The sequence below is a fragment of the Elephas maximus genome, chromosome 1, assembly GCF_024166365.1.
Source record: "Elephas maximus indicus isolate mEleMax1 chromosome 1, mEleMax1 primary haplotype, whole genome shotgun sequence".
NCBI classification, from domain to species: Eukaryota; Metazoa; Chordata; class Mammalia; order Proboscidea; family Elephantidae; genus Elephas; species Elephas maximus.
The window spans coordinates 66,933,611-66,960,129 of NC_064819.1; the positions used below are offsets into that span (position 1 = coordinate 66,933,611).

The 26,519-nt window shown below is 38.1% G+C and overlaps 1 protein-coding gene across 2 annotated transcripts in view; it reads left to right on the forward strand.

Moving 5' to 3' along the window:
- CDKAL1 (CDK5 regulatory subunit associated protein 1 like 1) overlaps window positions 1–26,519 on the forward strand; it is a 794,624-nt gene that overhangs the window by 462,574 nt on the left and 305,531 nt on the right. For both annotated transcript variants that reach the window (XM_049876026.1, XM_049876110.1), the window contains one exon: window positions 18,375–18,541. In XM_049876026.1, the coding sequence (XP_049731983.1) occupies window positions 18,375–18,541 (167 nt within the window). The remainder of the gene's footprint in view (window positions 1–18,374; window positions 18,542–26,519) is intronic.

The window sequence follows — 26,519 nt, forward strand, 5'->3', positions numbered from 1 at the left end:
AAAGTCAGGAAAGGTGTGCATCACGGTTGTATTCTTTCATCATACCTATTCAGTCTGTATGCTAAGCAAATAATACAAGAAGCTGGACTATATGAAGAAGAATGGGGCATCAGGATTGGAGGAAGACTCATTAACAACCTGCATTATACAGATGACACAACCTTGCTTACTGAAAGTGAAGAGGACTTAAAGCACTTACTAATGAAGATCAAAGACCACAGCCTTCAGTATGGATTGCACCTCAACATAAAGAAAACAAAAATCCCCACAATTGGACCAATGAGCAACATTATGATAAATGGAGAAAAGATTGAAGTTGTCGAGGGTTTCATTTTACTTGGATCCACAATCAACAGCCATGGAAGCAGCAGTCAAATCAAAAGATGCATTGTATTGGATAAATCTGCTGCAAAGGACCTCTTTAAAGTGATGCAGAGCAAAGATGTCACCTTGAAAAGTAAGGATGCACCTGACCCAAGCCATGGTATTTTCAATTGCATCAGATGCATGTGAAAGCTGGACAATGAATAAGGAAGACCAAAGAAGAATTGTCGCCCTTGAATTGTGGTGTTGGTGAAGGATATTGAATATACCATGGACTGCCAAAAGAGTAAAGAAACCTGTCTTAGAAGAAGTACAACCAGAATGCTCCTTAGAAGCAAGGATGGCGAGACTGTGTCTTACATACTTTGGACATGTTGTCAGGAGGGATCAGTCTCTGGAGAAGGACATCATACTCGGGAAAGTACGGGTTCAGCAGAAAAGAGGAAGTCCCTCAATGAGGTAGATTGACACAGTGGCTGCAACAATGAGCTCAAGCATAACAACGATTGTGAGGATGGCTCAGGACCGGGCAGTGTTTCGTTCCATTGTGCATAGGGTCGCTATAAGCCAGAACCAATTCGACGGTACCTAACAACAACAACATAATTTATCCCCTTTTACCTTCAACTTATGTTATACTACTTACGGTACAGTGTAAGAATTTTAGAATACTTCCATTTCTTCCTTCCTGACCTTAATGCTATTGTTGTCATTTGACTTATATTATTTCTGACAAGAAGTCTGCTGTCTTTCTTATCTTTGTGCTTATGTACAGTGCCATCTCCCCAGCCCACCCCACCCCACCCCATCCTGGGTGCTTTTAAGATTTTTTTTTAAAGAATTATTTTATAACATACCTTTTTGTGGTATTCATTGTTTGTTCTGCTGGGTGTTGGTTGAGTTTCTTGAATCTGTGGGTTTATGTTTTCGTCAAATTTTGTAAAAGTTTAACATTATTTTAGAGAATCTACACATATATTAGTCTGTTTGGTATTCTGTTCTATTCATTCTTGTTCTTAGAGTTGTCTCCCTTTTTGGTTCATTTGAATAGTTTCTTTTACTAGATCCTCTAATTCATCTTTAGAAGTTCTTTTAGGGTTCTTTTGATAATATCGTCCCCTTTTTTCATCATGTTTATATTTTTGGCTACCTTTTTTAAAACATGAGCTAGATTTACAAGAGCTGTTTCAATGTCCTTGTCTGCTAATACTATCATCTCTGTCATTTCTCTGTCTGTTCCTATTAGTTGATTTTTCTTCTAGTCATATCCATAATCATTATTTTCTTTCTTCTCTGCGTGTTTGATAATTTTTGATTGGATGCCAGACATTTTGTATTTCATGTTGTTGAGCATTGGGTTTTCTTATTTTCCTTTAAAAAGTGTTAGACTTTGTTCTATCATATAGTTATTTGAAATTAGATTGATCTTAGGCTTTCTTTTAAGTAACAGTGTTAGTATAGTACAAAGAAGCTTTAAGGTTAACACTAATTTTTCATACCACTGTGGCAAGACTCTTCTAAGGACTCCATCCAATGGCCCAAGTATTTCAAGGTCTTTCTTTCACTTAGTGGGCACTTAAATTGTTCTTGGTCCTGTGTGACTTCTGGGAATTGTTGTGCCTACTACTATCCTGTGGTTCTTTTTTCAGCCTTGGGTATAGTTTTTTCTCATGCATGCCCAGATCGCTACTCGGCCAAACATTTTGAGGGGATCTGTTTGCTGATTTTTATTGCTTCATCTCTGAGCAGCTCTGTGTTCCAGTATTTTGGCCTGTAAGTTGTAGCTCTTTTGGCCTTCTTGAACTTGATTCTCTGTCTCCTCAACTCAGGGTGATCATTAGGGTCTATTTGGTTTTCCCCTTTCTGCACTGTGGCCTAGAAGATGCTTCCAGGAGGTAAGATGGGCAGTCGTAGGCTCATGGTATTTGTTTGCTTCTCTTAAGAATCACAGTTCAGTACTATTTCTATTATTCCTTGCTAATGATCGTTATTTTATATGTCTTGTCAAATCTTCTGGTTGTTTACAGTATTAAGGCAACTTCCATAAGAGTTAATCTTACATCGGCAGAAATGGAAGCAACCGCAGTATTTACTTTCAGTTAAATTTTTGAGTTGTCATTAATATGACCAGAGGCAACAATTTGTACTTAATATTACACATTTTTCCATAGAAGCAGATATGTTTGATAGATGTAATTTTGATTAGCATAACTTTGGTGAATTATAGAGTTGGTTATTGGTATATGTGCTATTCTAATAGATGCCAAAATCACCTTTTATTAATACCACCTAAAGTGTTGTGCATTGTTCTTAGAAATTTTAGAGCAGAGAGGAAGCTGATTATTAAATCCTTGGTATCTGAGATATCTGTCAGACTTTCCTATTCTGATCATTCTTCTTTTCTTCAAGGAACATCTTACCAGCTATTTTATAAAATGCCCAAACTTTAAAATTTTTCTTTGTCCTACAGAAGTACTTTATCCTTTCATTTACGTAGAAACAGTGCCCCACTTTTTTTTTTTAATTCACTTTTTGTTCACTAGAAAGCATAACTATATTCTGATTTTTGTTGCATCCGAGTTACGTTTACAACACTATTTTAACTAACCTACTTTTTGGTCAGTTGACAATTAAAATAGCTTAAAAGAGTAAAACTGAGCTGAATTATTATAGTTATCATTATAGTTACTTGTGGGAGTAGTGTGGTCTTAAGGGTTAGTGAATTTTTCCTTTAATGAAGGCCCTGCCTCATAAGAGAGAGTTCTTTTTTGCTTATTCTTATTTGCCTTCTCTTCTGAGGCTGTAGCAGTGGTTCTGCTGGGCTTCTGGCAAGTATTGGTTTTGCTCTGGATTTCAAGTAAATGACATCAAATAGAAGTAGAAACTGAGGCCTAGTAGTCATACTTATGCTCTGCTGAGTGGAAAGAAAGAAGAACAATGAGAAGGTAAGTGCCACTTCCTTTGTCCCCCGCCCCCCCCCGCCCCGCCCCGTGCTACCAACTAAAAAGCATAAGTGTGTTACTGGTCTAGGATCCCTTTTATTTGTTTCTATTTAAACTTGTAAGTCTTGCTCCCCTCATTTTAGTCGGTATAATAAATTCCCCCTCCAAAAAAGAGGGAAAAGCAAATTTCATTTTAGAAAGACTGGACAGTGACATTTTTAGTTATCTCTTTTGCTTCCCTACCTACATACCAAATTTAGTGATTTGAGAACTCTTCAACCACATTCAGTATTCATGCACATAAGTATAAAAGTGCCTTAAAGTATGGAATTATTGAGAGCTGTCACTACCCACTGCCATCGAGTCAATTCTAACTCATAGAGACCCTATAAGACAGAGTAGAATTGCCCTATGGGGTTTCCAAGGCTGTAATCTTTTGGTTAACAGCTGAGAGCTTAACCACTTCACCACCAGAACTCCACAGAGCTGTCACTAGCAATATGATATATATTGGATATACATTACATAGGTGAATAGGTTATTAGCATGTAATTCTTGCTCCCATAGCCCTACCCTGTGAGCTTGAGCCTCTTGCAATAACTTCAGTTATCACTGGTTCCCATTTTACATTTGTTTTTTCACCATGAATCCTTCACTGACTTCACTCCAACCACACTGGCCTCTTTGCTGTTCCTTGGAAAGTGCAGGCCTGCTCATGCTGGGTCTTTGCACTGATATCCCCTTGTCTTGGAATGCTTTTCCTTCAGATGGCTAATCCACATGGCTTACTGCCTTGGCTCATTCAGGGTTCATGTCATCTTGAGTATTCTTCACCTATCACCTGTCAAAAATAGTAATGTCCCTTTCCCCATTGCTTTATTACTCATTCTTTTTATCCTACTTTTAAATTTTTTATTAGCACTTATTTTTACTTGAAAATATTTGTGTCTTAATATATTGTCTCTTCCACTAGAATATGTCTTATGAGGGCAGAGACTTTGTCTCCAAGATCTAAAACAGTATCTGGCACATAATGGGTACTCACCAGACATCTGCTAGAAGAGGAGTGGCGATGTTTTATTGTAGAAGAAGAAGGAGTGAATGATGTTTTATTTGTAGAAAAAGGAGTTAATGAATGATTTTTTTTGTAGTAGAACACCTAAATTATACACCTGATGCATCTTCAAACTCAATATTCAAGAATTTAATAAAAAATAGAAAACTGTATTTGTCATTTAAATATTAGGAATATTAACTTAGAAGTTTTGTACTAAAAATGCAACTTCCTTAATTATAACTACAGAATTTCAGGTCCTGTTTGACTGTACCTTTGGTAGAAGTCACTTTTGAGAAAGATCTTTAGGACCAAAGAATATTTATCATGAGAATATTCTGTCTTTATAAAATTTAAGTTCTATTCTTCATTTTGTAATTGAGAAGCTGTCTGGCCCAAATTCGTACAGATTCTTTGCTTCTTTTTTGTTTACTGTCTAAACTATTCTATAGCTCTTCAAATTAGTCTTGAACTCCAAATAAATTTCTTGCCATCACCATGATTGGCTGATGGTCATCTTTCCTGCAGCTGTTTTACGGCAGCTCCTTGCCTCTTCATACGTCTTTTTGTATCCATAATGTTTGGACTGCAGGGAGTGGAGCCTGTTGTAGTTTTTCGAGACGGAATAACATGTCTCCCCACATCCTGCTGAAGCATCAGAGGGCCCGTTCATAGACACTGCTGTGCGTATTGTCTCTGGGGGTATTAAAAAAGACCATAGAGGGAACAAAACATGCTGTGGTATTAAGAGGATAAATTTAATCTGCCTCATTGAGGCTTATTGCAGATTTCAGAGACTGGAGAGTCAGATGCTTTGTTTTCAGAAAGAGTTATCATCCACTTAGGGTTTTAATTTGTTTTTAAACTTTCCATCATTTCCAAATTCTTGTAGGAGTATGGAAACAAACAATACGCTCTCTGATTATGACCTTTCAAAAGGAACAACTTAAACAAGTTGTTTTTGTTTAGCAAGAGCATTATCAATTTGTGCCGACATTTTTTTTTTCCCTGGGTATCAGGATAATCACTCAGGATAGTAAGCTTTGAAAATACTCTTTGTTAACTCTTAATAAAGCAGTAAAAAAAAAAAAAAAATTTTTATTGTGGTAAAATATATATAACAAAAAAAAAGCCATTTTAACCAGTTTTAAGTGTACAATTCAGTGACATTACCTATATTCATCCTGTTGTACAACCATCACCAGAATCTCTTTCTGAAAGATTTTCATGACCCCAAACAGAAACTCAGTACCCCTTAAGCCATAACACTCCATTCCCATCCCTCTCCTCAGCCCTTGGTAACCACTAATAACTTTTTATCTCCATATATTTGCCTATTTTAGATATTTCATAGAAGTGGGACCATATAAAAACCAAAACCAAAACCAAACCCACTGGCATTGAGTCAATTCCAACACTTAGCAACCCTATAGGACAGAGTAGAACTACCCCATAGGGCTTCCATGAAGCAGCTGGTGGATTCGAAGCAGCTGGTGGATTCGAACCACCGACCTTTTTTGGTTAAGAGCTGAGCTCTTAACCACTGCGCCACCAGGGCTCCAATTGTTTTATGGGTAATTGGCTTTTTGGTACGTCTGAGCTTATCTCTAAGTGAAAAGGTAATTCATACCTCTGAGTAAAAGGATGATTTGGAACCACTTGCTGTGCTATCTATCTGTCCCTATCACGTAAACAAGACAGTGAGTCTTATTAGAAAAGAAACTATGCTACAAATTGGCAACATCCGAACTGCATTTCCATATTGTCCAAAGTATGTTTTAGCTGTTGTATGAAGAACTTGAGCTAGACAACTCATCTAGGGACCAGGAATATTAGTCTTGGTATTTCCTCATTGCCTAATACAGAACCTAGAGCACCCTCTTTGCATATGTGCTTGCATGCACGTGTGCTCACCCTTTCTGTGTGTGTGTGTGTATGTGCCTGTGTGGGCACGTATGTGTGTGTTTATATGTGAGGGTGGGGAGATGCTTGTCAAACGTTACCTAAATTAAACTTAATTGATCTCTGCACAGCATTTTAACTGAAACCAATCTCACTGAAAATACTGATTGACAGAACCAACATGAGGACTGCTTACTATGTGCTAGGTACCATAGTAAGATTTTTGCTCTTCTGTCCTGGAGCCCCGGTGCTGTAGTGGTTAAGGGTTCAGCTACTAACCAAATGGTCGGCAGTTCAAATCCACCAGCTACTCCTTGGAAACCCTATGGGGCAGTTCTACTCTGTCATATAGGGTTGTTATGAATCTGAATCGACTTGATGGCAACAGGTTTGGTCCTTTTTTTTTTGGCCCTGGAGATGCTTATATCCTATCAGGAGAGACAGACAGGTAAACTAATAATTATAACACATTGTGATAACAAAATTATACACAAGATGCTTTGGGAGCACAGAAGAGGAGCATCTAAATTAGTCTGCATGGTCAAGGAAGTTTCCTAAAAAGAGGTAAAAGGCATTTTAGGCAGAGGGAACAGCATATGCTAAAGCAGAGAGGCCTGAGCAATAGTGACTTGCCCAAGGAGATACAGTTCAGTCTGTCCAGAGCGACAGTATTGTCCAGTTGAGTGGTAGAGCTGAGTGAGAGTAGAGGAGTAAGCACAAGATGAAGGGCTTTTGTCTGATAATTGCCACTTTACCCCACACTCTGGCGTGCATGCGTGCGTGTGTGTATGTGTGCACGTACACACAAGCTACTTTTTATTTCATTACTTATGTGCCAGGTACTCTGCTAGGTGATTTCCTATCTCCATTTTATCCTCACAACAATCATGTACTACTCATTTTAAAGCTCAGGAAATCACAGCTCAAAAGGCTCAAAAACTTGCCTGAGGCCATCCTACTAATAAGCAATGAATTTTAATCAAAATCTGACTAATTCTAAAAACTCAGTTTGTGAATGATCCTTAAGTATGTCCGAAATGAATTTAATCCAGTATTCATGTACTAAAACAGGAAAGATTATATTGTTTATACATGGTTGTGTAATTTTATTGATAGAGAAAGCTGAATTCAAACAGACAAATGATATTCAGTCACCTACTCAGAACAATTATGGAGCTCCTGCTATATATCCCTACAGTTCTTAGGTTTTGACCATACAGAGATAAATATGGAAATCTCTGTTGTCAAGAGACACAGACAAACTAGATTAATGGAAGCAGAACAACCAAAATGGAAATAATGAGAACGTTCACACATCGTGAAGAATGTAACGAATGTCCCTGAACAACTTGTGTAGAAACTGTTGAATAGGAACCTAAACTGCTGTGTAAACTTCACTGAAAACACAATAAAACAGTATGATTTTTTAAAAAGAGAGAGAGAGACAGGGGTAATCAGTGTCACAGAATTGTCATGTAGAAACTGTTGAGTTGGTGTATGCTTTTCTGTATATATTCTCAACAACAACCACAAAAATAAATTTTATTAAAAAAGCAAAAAGGAAATGCAATATCCCTCTACAGATTACTTATTAATAACAAAGGAAAAAATTAGCTTTACAATGGACAACCACCTTAGCCAAGTACCAAACATAGCATCAGCAATAATGGAAAAAACTGATACCATGTGCCTCCTGATGATTCACTAACGTGGATGTTCTGAAATATTCTTGCCAAAAATGCTTAACCTGAGTCTATTTATGAGGAAATACTTAGTCAAATGCAAATTGAAGGACATTCTGTAAAGCCGTGGGCCTGGACTCCAAAAATCACACCCTCGTGAAAACTAAAAAGATTATTCTAGGTTAAAGGAACCTAAAGAGACATATTAACCAAGTGTAACATATGCTTCATGATTTGATCTTGGATTTTTTTTTAAATGCTATAAAAATGATCACTGGGTAATTTTAAATATGGACTGGGTACTGTTTCATTGTTAGGTTTTTCTGAGTGCAGTGTTTTTGGAATGTAATTATGAAGGTGAATATTCTTAATTTTAGAAGATGTATGCTGAAGTATTTAGGGGTGAAGTATCATGATGTCTGCAACTAATTTTCATGATTCAGAAAAAAACATACATGTTTGTGAGTGTGAATTGAGAATACACATCCATCCACTGGCATTGAGTTGATTCTAACTCACAGCGACCCTATAAGACAAAGTGGAACTACCCTATAGGGTTTCCAAGGCTGTAAATCTTTATGAAAGCGGACTGCCACATCTTTCTTCCACAGAGTGGTAGTGGGTTCAAACCACTGATTTTGGGTTGGCAGCCGAGCGCTTAACCACTGTGCCACCAGGGCTCCTTGGAGTGCACACAAATGTGGCAAAACGTTAACGATACTGCTGTGTGAAGGAAGTGTGGCTGTTCATAGTACAATTCTTGCAACTTTTCTATAAACTTAACATTTTTCAAAATAGAAAGAACTCTCAAGTCGCTAACACAATTTTTTTTTTAAGTTTGCAAAAGTAGTGTGAATGTGATCTAGTTGAAGAATTAGCTAATTAATAATTTTTTTATGGTGGCCTATTAATTGGATTTTATCAGGATACATCAGTGTTATATAAACGCTACCTTTGGTTGGTCCTTTTATGATGCTGTTTTAATAAGATTTTTTTTTTATGTCTAAAAGGAAAACATAAAACCCTTGAATTCCTGATAATAACATTAGAAGTGAACAAAGGAGTTAGATTGTCTAATTTCCTGCTAAATGAATAGGCCAAATAGGCATATTGCTACCTGTGTATCTTATTATTTAGGAACATTTTCATTGAAGAAATTTCCATGACCTTTCAAACGCTTAAACAGAAGGTCATATTTACTTATAAATTTTCTAAGATTCTCCTTTAAGAAGTAAAGAGCCCATAACAAACTAATATATACGGTGACCATTAAAAGAGAGCATCAGGCTTTGGATATTTTTCAACTACACTATAAAGCAGATGTCTGATAAAGGATAAATGAATATGGATATAGGGTCACTATGAGTCGGAATCAACTCAACAGCAATGGATTGGTTGTTGGTTGGTTATACATTTTTACATGTCCATGACCAAAAAAGTTGCTCAGGCAATTTGACCAACAAGAGTTTTGCTTAAGTGAGCAGAAACTTTTAACAGTTGTAGCAGCTTTCGTTTGGCTGTTTAATTTTGGTATGGTTACAGAACAGGTGTGACATTTCATGACTGCTGCAATTAACATCTTTCCCATGCTTGGGAACACCAAGGGATTGATGTGTGCTACATCTAAGGTCTGCCCCAACAATGTGCTCATGTAAAGAGAGATACAAGATGTAAGAGATTCTTCTGTCTGTCTTCTTTTTTGAAAAACCCAACAAGTTGAATTGGCGTAAGTTGTGTGATATGTTTACAACGATGGGAAAAAAAAACAGTAGTTACTGAAGCTGCTTATGTATGACCAAAAACTTCACGGGTTTTGTCTTCTTGGTTTGGAGGTTTACGGTCATGATTTCATGGGACATCCCAGTTGATTAGCCTAATAGCATGTTTAGTGCTTCTAATTCTGCCTCGTAGTTTATTGCCTAGCGCATAGGGACTTAAAAGCTTGCAAGCAGCCATCCAAGGCACAACAATTGGTTGCTATTCTCCTGGAGCAACAGTGGGAAAAGGAGGGTCAGGAATAGAATTGAGGTTATGGAATGTGTTGGTAATTGCCTACAGGAACAACTGCCTTCTTTGTTATGAGCCCAGAAGAACTAGATGGTGCCCGACTACCATTACTGAACATTTTGATCAGAGATGCTATGGAAGAATCCTGATTAAAAAGGAACAGAACAGAATTTCAAATACTCACGGACTCCAGACATCCTCGAGCCATGAAGGTTGGATGAACTGCCGAAATTATTGCTCTGAGTTAAGCTTTAAACCTTAACCCCTTAACCAAAAATATCCCCTGAAGTCTTCTTAAAACCAAACAATAGTTTAGCTTAACTAGTAAAAAAAAAAAAAAAAAAAAAAAAAACCTGCCTTAAAAGTTATGTTCTTTTAAGAACGAACTATCTATATGGGATCAAATTGATAACAGCACCTTGAAAGGTTAGATAAGAGCCTTAACAGGCAGTGAGTTAATATTAATGGGGCAGGAATAACTCAAAAAAGGAGGGTGAGAACGGTTGTACAACTCAAAGAATGTAATCAAGGCCACCGAATGGTACACATAGAAACTGTTGAATTAGTGTATATTTTGCTGTGTCGATTCTCAACAGTAACAAAATTATTAAAAAAGAAAACAAAACTGTTAAGTAGCCAGTTGCAAATTTCAAGGCAGCCAATAAACATGGCGTTTATAGATTGATTGTCCTTCAAGCTGCAGGGCAGTTTTTTACAAACATTTTGTAATCCCTGTTTTGCATCCCTGACGCAGGAGTCATCCAGTTTTCTGTGTACTACTAAAGGAACATATGTAAGGCTGAGAAGAGGAGAAAGGAAAAAATTCATATTTTGAACTATTCAAACTACCAAATTGTATGTTATCATGTGAAAATAATTCATCTACATATTTTTACACAAATAACGCAAGTCTTCTATGTTTGTTGGCCAACCACGCCCTCCCCATGACAAGGTATTTTCATAAGCGTGCTAAGCTAATTTTTTTACAGCAATGTGTAGAAAAAAATTTGGCATAGTAGCTTTTATGAAAATACCTCTCTGGGGGAGGGTGCGGCTGGCAAACAAATGTAGAAGGCGCACTTTATTTGTGTAAAAATATGGTAGATGAATTATTTTTATATAATAATGCAAAATTTAGGTAGTTTGAATAGTTTAAAATATGAATTTTTTTCCCTTTTTCCTCTCCACAGCTTTACATATGTTGCTCCAATAGACATTTACTAACATTGTCTAGGAATCCAAGGAGCCATAACATCTGATATCATCGGAATCAATAAAATTAATAAAATTTTTTCATATTGAATTTTAGAGGATGTGGTAGATGTTAATAGACTTTAAGGCAAGAAGTTTATATAATATGGTTAATGTTTATTATTTGAATGCCAGTCACTAATGATATGAAATGTTTGATTTAGGGTTTTTAATAGGATTATTGTTTATAAATATCAGATTTTGTAACTTTCTTTTGAGCCATTCTAATTGATGATAACAATGACAATCCTAATATTAAAATGAGGGACTCAAGCAAGTCTACTTAATTTAGTTTTTTCTTTCTTATGGAATTATTCCTTTTACAGTGTACTTTTAAAAGAGCAAGAAATCTAAAGCAGATTAAATACATATGAAATATAATGTATGTTTGTATTCCTTTTTGGCTGTTGAAGAAAATGGAGAATAAAAGCCGGAATGGAATGTTGGGCAAAGAATAGGGTATGGGTTTGAGAGGAGAAAGGAAAAGGCAAGAGGTAGGAGTACAAAAGACAGAAGAAGGGAGAAAAGACAGCTCCAGAGGAAGATAGATTTTGCAGGTTTTGAGGTGATTTTTTAAATTGTTTTAAGCTTCTGTAGGTTTACCTGCTTTCTAACCTAACCTAACCAGTTGCCCTTGAGTAGAATCTGACTCATGGCAACCTCATGTGTATCAGAGTAGAACAGTGCTCCAAAGGGCTTTCAACAGCTGATTTTTCGGAAATAGATGGACAGGCCTTTCTTCCAAGGCTCCTCTGGGTGAACTCAAACTTCCAACCTTTGGTTAGTATCTGGGTGCATTAACTTCCAACCTTTCAGTTAACAGCTGAGCCCTTTAACCATATGCACCACCTAGGAACTCCACCTGCAGTCTAGTGCCTTTTAGCTGTTGATCCCACATCATTGTTTATAGCTTTCGTATTTTTTTAATCCTTATTTTTAGATGCTCTGCTCGTAATGGAATGCTTGAAACAACTTATTTTGGTGGAAATTTTTCCCAGTGATGAAGCAAGAGCTACTAGAGAAATATCACTTCTCTGACCAGATGAATTCAGTCTTCACCCATATTTCAATTTATTACAATGAAGCTCATACAGAGGAAAAGTTATAGTGAGTCATAATCCCTTGAAATTGAGTTTTGGCAAAGTTTGATTTTTCAAAAAAGGGATTTTCTCTGTTGTGAGATTATTGATGATAATGTATTTCTTTTATTATTAACCTTTTATGCCTTCGCCTTTTTTTCCATCCTCTGTCATCTCAGATTGCTATGGAGCAGAGATCAGAATCCAGCTGTCAAGACTGCTCTCCGTTCCGGGAAAAATAGCTATGTGTTTCAGCTACAGGCTGATCTGTAATTACTTGGGCAAAATGATAATGGATTCTAATAACTAAACTTTTTAAAAAGGTCTTCGCTTGTGCAGTGCGTTTCGTTCCTTCCTGGTACTTACTTTTCTTTTTACCGAAATTAACACCTGAAAAGGATGATGGATGATCTGATGAACCTAATGTTCATTACAAAAGTCCAGGTAGACCCAACAATTTTAGGAAAATGAACAAAAGTCTGGTAGATGAGCCATTTTATAAAAAAGTAAAATTTCTCCTTGGATGCATAAAAATGCTAATTTCTGTCTCGTCCCATCCCACCTCCCTACTCTTTTTTTGCATGCATTTGTTTTTACAGATATGGAAGTTTTTACTGGGCAGGTACTTCTCTTATCTCGGTTCTTCCTGCTTGTTTCTCTTTTTTGTGTGTGTTTCTTTTTCTGACAAGTATTAATCAAAGTCCAAGTTCCCGTGCTAACTGGGGCTGTCACACTGGGGCTGACGTCATACCCACTTCAAGCCAGCCCAGCTGGCCCTTTATTATGGTTTCTAAGGCTCTGTTCTTCAAAACTTCCCTCCCCCAATAGAGATATAGGGGAAATTCCCAGGATGTCTGCCACTGTCCGCCTGCCAGCCCCCAGGTGGTAGCCAATCTTATGTCACAGAGGTTTAATGGTGAATCCATATCTGTCATCAGCTAGAGGAGCTGCATGGCACATAGTAGGCAAGGGCCTAATAACTCTTTGATGGATGAATAAAGAAATGAATGAGCAAAGGAATAGCACTCATAACTGAAGTCCTGAAGGGATGAAGCTGTTTAGGCAAGCGGTTCTGTCCATAAGTGTAGCCAATTAGACGTGCAGATAGAAGCACATGTGTGTCCCTATATCCATTAATGATTATAGACTGCTGCCCTCAGGTTCCCTTGAGAATTCTCATGCAAGCCTGACCTGACACCAACTGCTTGCACTATGCATAATCGCAAGACTTTCCAGGGCAAAGGATGTTAGGCACGGGGAGTCCGCATTTAGCTTCACCATAGAAAGTCATTCCATACTAAAAAAAAAAAAAATTTTTAGTATGGAATGACTTTCTATGGCCTATTTGAAGGATCAACCCTTATTAGAATGAAGGCTTGAAATATAACCTTACCCAGTCTGAACTTTTTCACGTTGATTAAGATTTCACAATATCATTTAAAAAAAAAAAAAACAAACGGTTGAATTGGCAAGGCAAAATTCTCCTGAAGGCCAGGGGTTTCAAATTTTGCCCATGGTCTCAAATTTCATGGTGTTTTAAACCAGGTTGCTACTAGAAAGTATTTTAGTAGCCTTGATCTTGGAGACATCAAGGTCGTGATTCCTGTTGTTGCTGATTTAGTGTTACAGCTGCTTCCTCTTTGTGTGATTGAATTTGCAGCTCAGCCCACCAGGGGGCTATTGGTCCCCACCTATGCAGCTCTAATAAGAGTTGGCTGCTGTTTTCTGTGTGGGAGTTATTTCCATTCCTAGTCCTAGTGATTTTCCCCCTTTTTTTTTTTTCTATTCATCTAGCAACAGCAAGGCACTGTTCCAGGAACTCGCTCCCTCTACATAAGGCGTAACATGGAACCATTTGGATGGAAAAATTATAAATTAAAATTATTCTCTTCATTTTAAAATATTCATATTGTGTTGCTCATATGCCAGTAACTGGAAAATCATGGATAATGTCCTGTTTTTATAACCTCTTTCAGAGTGTTTTAAAAGTCCGTTTATGTTGTTACTTAGCCATCTCTTTTCCTGCGAATGGATTTTGTGATAAGATTAAAAAAAAAAAAGCTTGTCTGAGTCCAGTGTCCGACAGCATATGTAATGTTAAAATAAAGATGATACTGCTAACTGCAACCCATTTTTTTGTAAATTAAAAAAAAAAATTCCATGTACACAGAGTGACCTTTTGGTGAGCAGCTGAACACTTTAACTACTGTACCACCAGGGCTCCTCATAGACAGAGAATATTTATAAAATTATAAGAATACATATATTGCCTATGGAAATACCAGGCAATTTCTTTGGAACATACAACTTTTTATTGGATTAAAACTATACAAAGTTCTAGGTATTTAATATAAATTAAGAAAACAACCCATACATTCCTAACAGTACTAATTTTTAAATATTAAATACAACTTCAGCTTTTTAAATGGAGTTGTTTTTTGATACCTTCTGTTTTCAGTGCTAAGTTATTATACTTCTTTAGTTTTGGGAAACTGAAATTTTATTCCTATCCATGTATTTTCCGTGTTGTGGGGGTAAGCGTATACGTGTCCCAGAAAGATAAGCTGGTGGAGAAGAGTAAAAATGTTTTTGCGTGAGTTGGATAGTTTTTTTAATAAATATTTCAGTTTAACCTCTTATTCTAAAGGAAAGAATAAAGAATGGACATCGTAGCTCTGTGGAACACACCAAATAGGGTATAGATCTTTATTGTTTTGATCCTTTTTTCTGTAAGCTCTAAGGCCACGTTCATATAACCAAACCAAACCTGTTGCCATTGAGTTGATTCTGACTCATAGCAACCCTACAGGACATAGTAGAACTGCCCCGTAGAGTTGCCAAGGGTTGGCTGGTGGATTCAAACTGCTGACCTTTTGGTTAGCAGCTGTACCTCTTAACCACTACACCACCAGGGTTTCCACCTTCACATAAAGCCATGTGTTTTATTTGTTGTTTCTCTCAGCTAGGAATATTTAAATGTATTTTTTGAAACTCTTCTTGTTGAGTCAATTAAAGCCACTTTAAAATGATAATTTTAACACTCTTTCTAGAAAAGTATACTCTTGGTCCAGGCTGTAGTCTTAGCGTACACCAGTGTGCATGTGTGTGCGTGCTGAGTTTTTTTTTTTTTTTTGGCGAAAATTTACAGCGCAAATTAGCTTCTCATTCAAAAATTGATACAGAAGTTGTTTTGTAACACTGGTTATAATCCCTACAGTTTGTCAGCACTCTCCCCCTTTCCCTTTACATCCTGGGTTCCCCATGTCCATTTGTCCAGGTTTTCTGTCCCTTGCTGCCCTCTGGTCTTTGCTTTTGGGCACGTGTTGCCCATTTGGTCTCATATACTTGATTGAACTAAGAAGTATGGTTCTCAATTGTGTTTCTGTTTGTTTTATAGGCCTATCTAATCTTTAGCTGGAAGGTGAACTTTAGGAGTAGCTTCAGTTCTGAGTTAGCAGGGTTTCCGGGGGCCGTAACCTCAGGGTTCCTCTAATCTCTGTCAGAACAGTAAGTCTGCTTTTTCCTGTGATTTTGAATTCTGTTCTACCTTTTTTTCCCCTGCTCTGTCTGGAACTCTCCATTGTGATCCCTGTATCAGAGCCATTGATGGTGGTAGCCGAGCACCATCTAGTTCTTCTGGACTTACACTAGTGGAGGCTGTGGTTCAAGTGGTCCATTCATCCTTTGGATTGATATTTTCCTTATGTCTTGGGTTTTCTTCATTCTCGTTTGCTCTGAACGTGATGGGACCAATAGATGTATCTTAGGTGGCTGCTTGCAAGCTTTTAAGACCCTAGACACTACTCACCAAAGTAGGATGCAGAACATTTTCCTTATGAACTATGTCAATTGACCTAGATGTCCCCCAAGACCATCGTCTCAGCCCTCAGCCCCAGTAACTCAGTCCCGCAAGGTGTTTAGATGTGTCTAGGAAGCTTCTATGGCTTTGCCTTGGTCAAGTTATGCTGACTTCCCCTATATTGTGCCTTGTCTTTCCTTTTACCAGAGTTAACACTTACCTATTACGTAGTTAGTGATTTACCCTTCCCACCCCTCCCCTCCTTCGTAACCATCAAAGATTATTTTTTTGTGTGTATGAGCCTTTTCTTGGGTTTTTATAATAGTGGTCTCATATAACATTTGTCCTTTTGTGATTGACATATTTCACTCAGCCTAATGCTCTCCAAGTTCATCCATGTTGTGAGATATTTCACGGATTCATCATTGTTCTTTGTTGTTGCATATTATTCCATTGTGTGTATGTACCATAATGTGTTTATCCATTTGTCTGTTGATGGGCACCTAAGTTGTTTCCATCTTTGCTATTGTGAATAATGCTGCAGTGAACATGGGTGTGCATGTGTCTGTTCATGTGATGGCTCTTATTTCTTCAGGGCATATTCCTAGGAGTAGGATTGCTGAATCTTATGGTATTTCTATTTCTAGCTTTTCAAGGATGCGCCATATCATTTTCCATAGGGGTTGTACCATTTTACATTCCCACCAGCAGTGCATGAAACCTTGAAACCTCTCCAACATTTGTTATTTTCTGGTTTTTTTTTTTTTTTTTTTTTGTGCCAGTAATATCTCTGTGAGATGGTATCTCATTGTAGTTTTTAATATGCATTTCTCTGATGGCTAATGATCAAAAATGTTTCCTTGTGTGTCTGTTAGCTGCCAGAATATCTTCTTTGGTGCAGTGTCTGTTCATGTCCTTTGCCCATGTTTTAATTGAATGTGTTGAGTTTTTTTAATTGAGAAGCAACGAATCACGTTGGCATGAACAAGTTTCACAGGCTCTTTTCATTGTTTATTTTAGCCTTGTCAATCATTTGGCCTTTTAAAATAGGCTAATCTTTTAATTGAGGATAGGTACAGAAAGGTTTTATGTGCCATGAAAACCTAAGTGGCTCTTGCTAACTCTGTTTAATTCGTTTTAAAAAACATTAGGTGATCCAGAAGTATTTCCTCTCAATTTTTGTAAGAATGTTTTTGTTGGCTATAATATTTGAAGTTGTTGTTATTAGGTGCCATCGAGTCAGTTCTGACTCATAGTGACCTTACGTGCAACAGAACAAAACGTTGCAAGGTCCTGTACCATCCTTCCAATCATTGCTATATGTTTGAGCCCATTGTTGCAGCCACTGTGTCAATCCATCTCATCAAGGGTCTTCCTCTTTTTTGCTGACCCTATACCTTACCAAACATGATGTCCTTCTCCAGGATCTGGTGCTCCTGATAACATGTCCAAAGTACATGAGACAAAGTCTCACCATCCTTGCTTCCAAGAAGCACTCTGGCTGTACTTTTTCCAAGATAGACTTGTTTGTTCTGCTGCTATTACATGGTATATTCAGTATTTTTTGCCAACACCGTAATTCAAATGCATCAGTTCTTCTTCTGTCTTCCTTATTCCTTGTCCAACTTTTACATGAACATTTGAAGTTAAAACTCCTTATAACAATAACAACAAAAAACCAAATATGTATTTTCCTAAAGTCTGATTGATGGAAAATAGGATGCAGGCTGTCAGTAAACAGACTTTTCCAACAGAAACGCTTAGTTAACACAGCAACTAACGTTTTTGAACGCAGCAGTACAACACACACTATTCGTAATTGAATAAAGAAGACAGATTATACTACTGGAAAAATGAGTACCTTGTAATTTATAATTTGTGAGTTAAACCTTAACTACACTTGACGTATTTCTTTGGATTGGTGACAGGCTGGTTAGTGAGTTAACTGCTGATGGTACCTATTCTGTGGAGAGACTGTTTCAGTCCCAGGGCTTATGGTGTTCAATAAAATAGATATCCTCAGAGGTAGGACTGAAGCTTTTGTCTTGATCAAAGTGCTTTGGAAGAAGCACAGTTGAACTGATTGGCTGTGAATGTTAATCACTCCATAGGACACACTGATAATTTATAGCGTTGTTGTAACTCTCTGGTGTTCATAAAATGAACTTAATAACCCACTGCCACCATGGGATAAACTCCTTTCTCTCCGCAATTGAATGCCCAGACTGCCTGCATAATAGTGTTGAGAAATACTGCATTAGAAAGAGTGAGCAGCTGTATGATGAAGGAAACAGCTCTGCAGCAGATTTGTTAATTATCTCCTTTGATTCACAGAGGGTGTTTGTGAGATATGGTTGACCAGTGAAGACACAGGGGCTTATGGCAGAGATATTGGCACCAGTCTCCCCGCACTACTCTGGAAGCTGGTTGAAGTGATTCCTGAGGGAGCAATGCTGAGGCTGGGCATGACAAATCCGCCCTATATTTTAGAGCATCTGGAGGTAAGAAAAAGCCCCCCATTTACATGCTGACACAGACACTAACCAGCCCAGACAGTGTGGCAGCCTAGGGATCATCACACGAGCTTCACTGAAAATTATTTCCACATTTTTTTGTAGTCCCACTTTACTAAGAAGGGATTGTGACTTTCACAGTCCCTCCTTTGTCAGTCTGCACACCTTGTTTTTGCTTCCTCAGCGTTAATTGATGTTGCCTAGAGTGTTCAATGCTTGCCATCATGTCACAGTTCTTTTTTTCTTCTTTGTAGCCTTTCAGTTTTCCCATGTATAAAATTTCAATTCCTTCATTTTTTTTTTCTTTTTTTAATTGTACTTAAGGTGAAAGCTTAGAGGAAATTAATTCCTCATTAAACAATTAATACATGTATCGTTTTGTAACATTGATTGCCAGCCAGCTCTACGACATGTCAGCACCTTCCGCTTCTTGACCTTGGGGTCCCCATTACCAGCTTTCCTGTCCCCTCCTGCCTTCTGGTCCTTGCCCCTGGGCTGATGTGCCCATTTAGTCTCATTTTGTTTTATGGGCCTGTCTAGTCTTTGGCTGAAGGGTGAACCTCAGGAGTGACTTCATTACTGAGTTAAAAGGGTGTCTAAGGGCCATACTCTTGGGGTTTCTCCAGTCTTTGTCAGACCAGTAAATCTTGTCTTTATTTTTGTGAGTTATAATTTTGTTCTACATTTTTCTCCAGCTCTGTCCAGGATCCTTGTCAGAGCAGTCAGTGATGATAGTCAGGTACTATCTATAATTCCTTAATTTTAAACCCTGGTTGAAGGAGCCCTGGTGGCACAGTGGTTAAAGTGATCAACCACTAACTGAAAGGTTGATGGTTCAAAACCACCAGTGACTCCACAGGAAAAAGATGTAGGCAGTCTGCTTCCATAGAGATTTATAGCTCTAGAAGCCCTTTGGGGTCTATATGAGTCAAAATCAACTTAAGCACAGTGCTTTGGGTTTTTTTTTTTTTTTTTGGTGGTTGAGTACTGCTAGTATGATATGCTAATTTTGCAACTCTGAACATTGCATTGTCCAAACTACTTTTAGCCATAACAGTAAAGATGCTATGCCTTAAATTTGAGGATGAGTCTCAAATTTCATCCCTTCATCTGGAGATAGTTAGGGGCAAAGTAGAATAAAAGGGACACAAGGTGGCAGGAACGTGGGACTCTTCCACCTGATTCTCCTGTGATCTTGATGAACAAAGAAGGAGATGTAATCATTCGAGCTTCCTGGTTTAATTTTTATACCTTCCATGGATCAGGATGCTTCCCTTCAATTAGCTTACTGTCAAGCTAGATGAATGGACGTGTACGCAAGTGACTGTGGTACCTGATGAAAAATGCCATGATAAATATGAGCAAGAATATGGACAATGGAGAAACTATTTGAATGAAAAAGTACATGGTAGGGTTTCTTTTAGCTTCCTAGGGCTGTTGTAACAAAGTACTACAGATTGGGTGACTTACAAGAACAGAAATTTATTGTGTCACTGTTTTAAAGGCTGATAGTCCAAATTCAGGGTTTCAGCAGGGCCATATATACTCTCTCTCCTTTCTTGTCTCTGAGCTTCTCGTGGCCCTGGGTGTTCCTTGGCTTGGAACTGTAGCATAATTTTGTCCTCACGAAGTCATCTACCCTCTGTCTTTCTGTGTCTCTTCTCTTCTTTCATAGGACAGCACTCAGATTGGATTTGGACCCACCCTACTCCAGTAGGATCTCGTGTTAACTGATAGCATCTTCTGAGACCCTGTTTCACAGATACCAGAGGTTATGACTTCAACATAAAATTTTAGTGGGCCACAATTCAATCTGTAACAGGTTCTATGACTATTATCTGAGAACTCAAATAGGTTATTATATTAGACTCATGGTCGTGGACATGAAATCAGGTTAAGTGCAGTTGCAAAGTCGTGGGCAAAGTATAAAAGCAAATCACTTTTATATTTAATCAGATGAGGTCTTTGCCTTATCTTTGTGCAAAAAAATAAATAATATCCCAAAAAGCTAAAAGCAAGTACAGTTATGGAAATTTAATACATAAATGCAAATGTATATTCAGACGTTTAAAAAACTGTTTCTCTTGATTTCGTTTTGGAGCTATACTTGTTGAGCTTGTTGGTAAAAAGCTTCCTTAATAACGACATATTTTAGAAGCTCTGAAAAAAGAGTCGATAACAATCTGACTCTTAATTGCTAAATATATTAGTGAAGAGATTTAGCAATTTCAATTTTGTTATTCACATTTTCCTAGCCAGATCTTTCTAATAAGCCTTTATGATTTATATATTTCTTTAGTACTTTGGAAAGTGTGGGATGATTATGATTTACTATTTAAAACATGTCACGGGCATGTTAACTTTTACTTAACACTTTTATTCAACACTTGAAAAAGCAAGTGATTCTCTGTAAAAATCAAATATAGTAAAGGCCGTGGCAGCCTTGCTATATTTGCAGTAAATGTGAGGGATACATCGTGACGACTAAGAGATGTGTTAGATCTATGGTGGGTGGGAAGGGAAATAGGCTCAACCAATATACAGGTGGAAAACATGCCAGTTTCTTTGGATTGAAAATTATCTCCTCAGAAATCAAGGGAGCCATAGTAGCTGGAGTCAGAAGTTCAGGTAGGGAGTAAACACAAGGAAAAAAATCAGGTATTGGCTCTGAGGTGACTTACCTAAATACCTCTTGGAATCAGCTCAGCATTTTAATTGATTGCAAGGTTGAAGTACCTAATGCTGCATTCACAGGAAATTCTAACAGCACCACAAGTAGTGCCAGACTCATTGACCTTGGAATAGATACTCTAGGGGAGCTTCAAAAAAATCAACAGAAGATGCTAAATGTAACTTTATGGTTTACCTGGAAATCATTAGATGTTTAGTTATAGATCATGGTCAGAGTGATAACAAGTTCTGATTGTCATGACATTGTATTTTATTAATTCTTTAAAATATCTGTGCATTGGCCTTCCCTGTTAAATTGTCATCTTCTTCTTGAGGCAAGGAGCTTGTAATATCCACCTCTGTACTACCCCACCCAGCAGTGGCTCAATGAATGAGTGAATAAAAGAAGAACCTTCTTCATGAAATAAATTGTAGAGCCCACACTATAGTCTTAAACCCGAAGTCTTAACCCTGTGGCCAGGTAAGGCAGCAGAAGCTGATGAAGTAAATGAGCTTCAAGGGTGAGAGTTTGCCCCAAAGAAAGCTGCCCACTCATAAGCAAAGGATAATCCACTATTTTACCATACCAAGGGAGAAAAGCAATCCCAAGGAAAGAGAACAAAATAAAGCAAACGTACAAACAGAAAAAAGGTATGCAAGAACAAAAGATCCACACCATCTGGAAGTAAGAGCTTTTAGACGTTTCCTTGGCTGCTTTGATAAGTTCTCGACCTTTACACCTCATTTTGGTGGTTCTTTTCATTCTCCCATGGATGGGAGAGCCCACAGTTTGCAGTGTTCCCCAAACACATCTTTACGCAACAGAAAAAGTAACTGAGTACCAGAAGGCTTCTGTGGCTTCCCAGAGTCACAAAGGACATTAAGGAAAGGAGCCCAGAGCTGTTACTCTCCAGGCCCATATTCCTCAGTCCTGTGCTCAGCCATACTTTGTATTTCTTCATTTTCCTTTCACCAGATTTAGACCACTTTACAGAAATTAGTTATTTAAAGCATGCTGAAGAGAGTTCACCAATAAGAAAAATAAGAAAAGATGCCAATATTAAAAAAAAAGAAACAACAGTGAATGAGAGTTGGAGTTTTTCTTAAACTGAAGGGATAGGAGGAACCCACTCTTGAAATAACTACTCTGATGCTTTAATACCCTTGGAATGAACGTTTGGTGAGAATTTGTATTGGTCAACGCAGCCTCCTTGTGCTTTTGGAAGATGCTTCACTTTGCAGTCTTTAACTATAGAGCATTTCCCGGGGCTGTTTTCCTTCCTCTTCATTCTGTTCACTTCATAGTCAGCTGACTCTAGGGAGTTTTTTTTTTTTAGAATCCTTTTACCAGCTTTTTTTTCCTTTTCTCTTCTTTTTTTTAATTGAATAGGTCATAGGGAAAATCATTTGAAAGAAAAAAGCCAAAGTTTCTATTATACGTATTAGGTATGGTGTGAAAAAACACGTTAAGAATGTATTTTATTAAATCTCCATAGGAATAAAAGATGCTCATTATGCGTAATATAAGATATACTTTTAATGTTTTCTCATGAGTTAAACATAATATGTGATGCTTTATACAGGAGATATGAAATGAATATGTGCTTAATGAAAGAAAGGGAGGGTGGATTCTTTATCCTTGTCAGGCAGGCAAGTATTCAAGTTTCTGTTGGGAACATCTACAAGGCCTGTTTTTCACTGAAAAGAACAATGTGGGATTTACTTGAAATGATGATATAGCTGACAAAAAGCTATCTTAAATATATATGTATGAAAAACACCCTGAAATTAAAGAAACAACTATGAGTTTATGCAACACTGTATGGAATTTGCATACATTAATAGAAGCAATAGATTAAAAAATGTTTTACCCCTTCTTAAAATCTGCTGGTAACCCTCCATTGCTTATAGGATAAAGTCGATAAGCTGTTCAGCAAGACAAACACGGTCTTGAAGATACTCCTTTTATTTCCTTCTTCTCTTCTCTCTTAAGGCCTTCTGTATTTTTTTTTTTTTACTGTTTCATACTCCTGAAATTTTCAGTTTACATTTTCATCATTCCATACTCACCACGTGATGATGACAGTTGGCAGGAATGGGTTAATCAGGTGGTATACTAGTCTTTGCTGCTACCTGTGTTGACTAATGTGCAATAGTGACAAATAGAAGATATTTCCCCTATATTTGCTTTCCTTTTGATATTGCTAATGTCATAACCGGCTTATTCACCTTTAATGAACTCTAGCCTTATAGAAAGTGGAGCACTTTAAAAATGCATAATTGTGAACATGACTACTCTTGAAACTACATTGCTTAGTCTTCCCCTCCTGGCGATAGGTAACCCACATAAGATATTAATTCAGACTGAAAATAACACATGTGAACCCAACAAGATGTGATGGGGCCAGTGACCATGATATAGTGGCTCCTCCTAACTAGACACCAGAAATCACTGGTAACTTTCCTTTAAGTTTACCTAATCATAGTAATAAAGTCAGTTCAATTTCTTGAATATTTATAATTTTCAAGAAAAGGAGCCCTGGTGTCACAGTGCTTAAGCACTCAACTGCTAACCAAAAGTTCGGTGGTTCTACAACATTCACTTTCTGAAGAGGATGGCATGTTTGGGGGCATAGTTGTAAGTGAACGGTGCTGGGCCTCAGGACTGTTCTTGTCCGAGTTCTGCCCCTGAGTAGCCGTGTGACAATAGCTAGGTCCTCCAACATTCTTGTTCACCCGGTTCATTCCTGTCAAATGATAAGTGGCAGGTCCCTGCTGGTTCCAGTTATATATATACGCATATATATATATATATATATTTATTGTGCTTTAAGTGAAAGTTTACAAATCAAGTCAGTCTGTCATCCAAAAACTTACACGCACCTTGCTACATACTCCCAATTGCTCTCCCCCTAATGAGACAGCCCGCTCCCTCCCTCCACTCTCTCTTTTTTTGTCCTTTCCGCCAGCTTCTAACCCCCTCTACCCTCTCATCTCCCCTCCAGACAGGAGATGCCAACATAGTCTCAAGTGTCCACCTGATCCAGGAAGCTCATTCTTCACCAGCATCCCTCTCCATCCCATGGTCTAGTCCAATCCCTGTTTGAGGAGTTGGCTTTGGGAATGGTTCCTGTCCTGGGCCAACAAAAGGTCTGGGGACCGTGGCCACCGGGGTCCTTCTAGTCTCAGTCAGACCATTAAGTCTGGTCTTTCTATGAGAATTTGGGGTCTGCATCCCACTGCTCTCCTTTTCCCTCAGGGGTTCTCTGTTGTGTTCCCTGTCAGGGCAGTCATTGGTTGTAGACGAGCACCATCTAGTTCTTCTGGTCTCAGGATGATGTAGTCTCTGGTTCCTGTGGCCCTTTCTGTCTCTTGGGCTCGTAATTACCTTGTGTCCTTGGTGTTCTTTATTCTTCTTTGATCCAGGTGGGTTGAGACCAATTGATGCATCTTAGATGGCCGCTTGCTAGCGTTGAAGACCTCAGACGCCACTCTTCAAAGTGGGATGCAGAACGTTTTCTTAATAGATTTTATTATGCCAGGTGACTTAGATGTCCCCTGAAACCATGCTCCCCAAACCCCTGCTCCTGCTACGCTGGCCTTCGAAGCATTCAGTTTATTCAGGAAACTTCTTAGCTTTTGGTTTAGTCCAGTTGTGCTGCCCTCTCCTGTATTGTGTGTTGTCTTTCCCTTCACCTAAAGTAGTTCTTATCTACTATCTAATTAGTGAGTACCCCTCTCCCACCCTCCCTCCCTCCCCCGTCTCATAACCATCAAAGGATATTTTCTTCTCTGTATGAACTGTTTCTCGAGTTCTTATAATAGTGGTCTTTTACAATATTTGTCCTTTTGCAGCTGACTAATTTCACTCAGCGTAATGCCTTCCAGATTCCTCCATGTTATGGAAAATGTTTCAAGGATTCATTACTGTTCTTTATGGATGCGTAGTATCCATTGGAAACCCTGGTGGCCTAGTGGTTAAGTGCTACGGCTGCTAACCACAAGGTCGGCCGTTCGAATCCGCCAGGCGCTCCTTGGAAACTCTATGGGGCAGTTCTACTCTGTCCTGTAGGATCGCCATGAATCGGAATCGACTCAACGGCACTGGGTTTGGTTTTTTGGTTTTTGGTATTGTGTAAGTATTCCATAATTTATCCATTCATCCATTGATGAACTTGGTTGGGCAAGTTGGTTGCTTCCATCTTTTTATATATTTTATATATTTTTATTTCCTGATATATTCTTCCCTGTTGCAGTCAGATAATTATATATTAGTAAAAATTAAGAACTATATTATTTGTGATAATGAAGTTTCAACATAAAAAAAAAACTTACTAGCTCTTTCTTAGTCTTGTGGCAGTTTACCTTTCTACACCTAAAAAAAAACATTCGGTGATTTTAACCCACCAGCACCTCCATGATAGAATAGACCTGGTAATCTGCTCTTGTAGAGATTTCAGCCTAGGAAACCCTATGTGGTAGTTCTACCCTGTCTGTACGGTCGCTATGAGTCAGAATGCACTGGACAGCACACAACAACATTTTCAAGAAATGCTGGTTGCTTTATACACATTATCTCTTTTCCTTCAACTTAGTTATATAAGTATTATCATCCTCATTTTATTGACTGAGAAGTCAAGTCTTAGGAAGTTTAAATAACTGAGTTAGTTGGGACCTGAACTGGTTTCTCTTCTGGTCTGACTCTAGAATGCTCTTTCTGCTATACTCCATCCTCCGTGAAGCATTCTCAGACTTATCCCAGGTGTCTCCCATGCTTCATAGTGCCTGTTCAACACGTGTCTTTTGGTACTCATCAGCATCTGTCAGTGTACTATGATTTATGTACTTGAAAATCCACTCAACTAAACTATTGTCATCTATAGAGAGAGGCCATCTTACTCATTTTTACGTTTCAGTGCATGTGATAACTCAATATCATCACTCAGAACAAGGCCCGGGGCCAACTGCGGAACAGACCATCAATTGCTTATATGAAAGAAGTATAGCCAGAATGCTCCTTGGAAGCAAGGATGACAAGACTGGCATAGTAGCTGCAACAATGGGCAGACTGCCCCATTTTTCTTCCTTGGAACAGCTGGTGGGTTCGAACCACTGACATTTCTGTTAACAACTGAGCGCTTAACTGCCGAGCCAGGGCTCCTTTCTGTACAGATTACAGCCTTGAAAACTGTGGGGCAGTTCTACTCTGTCCTATAGAGTCACTATGAGTCAGAATTCACTAGATGTCAGTGGGTTTGAGTTTATCTCCCTTACTGAAGAGACTTACATGTCTTAA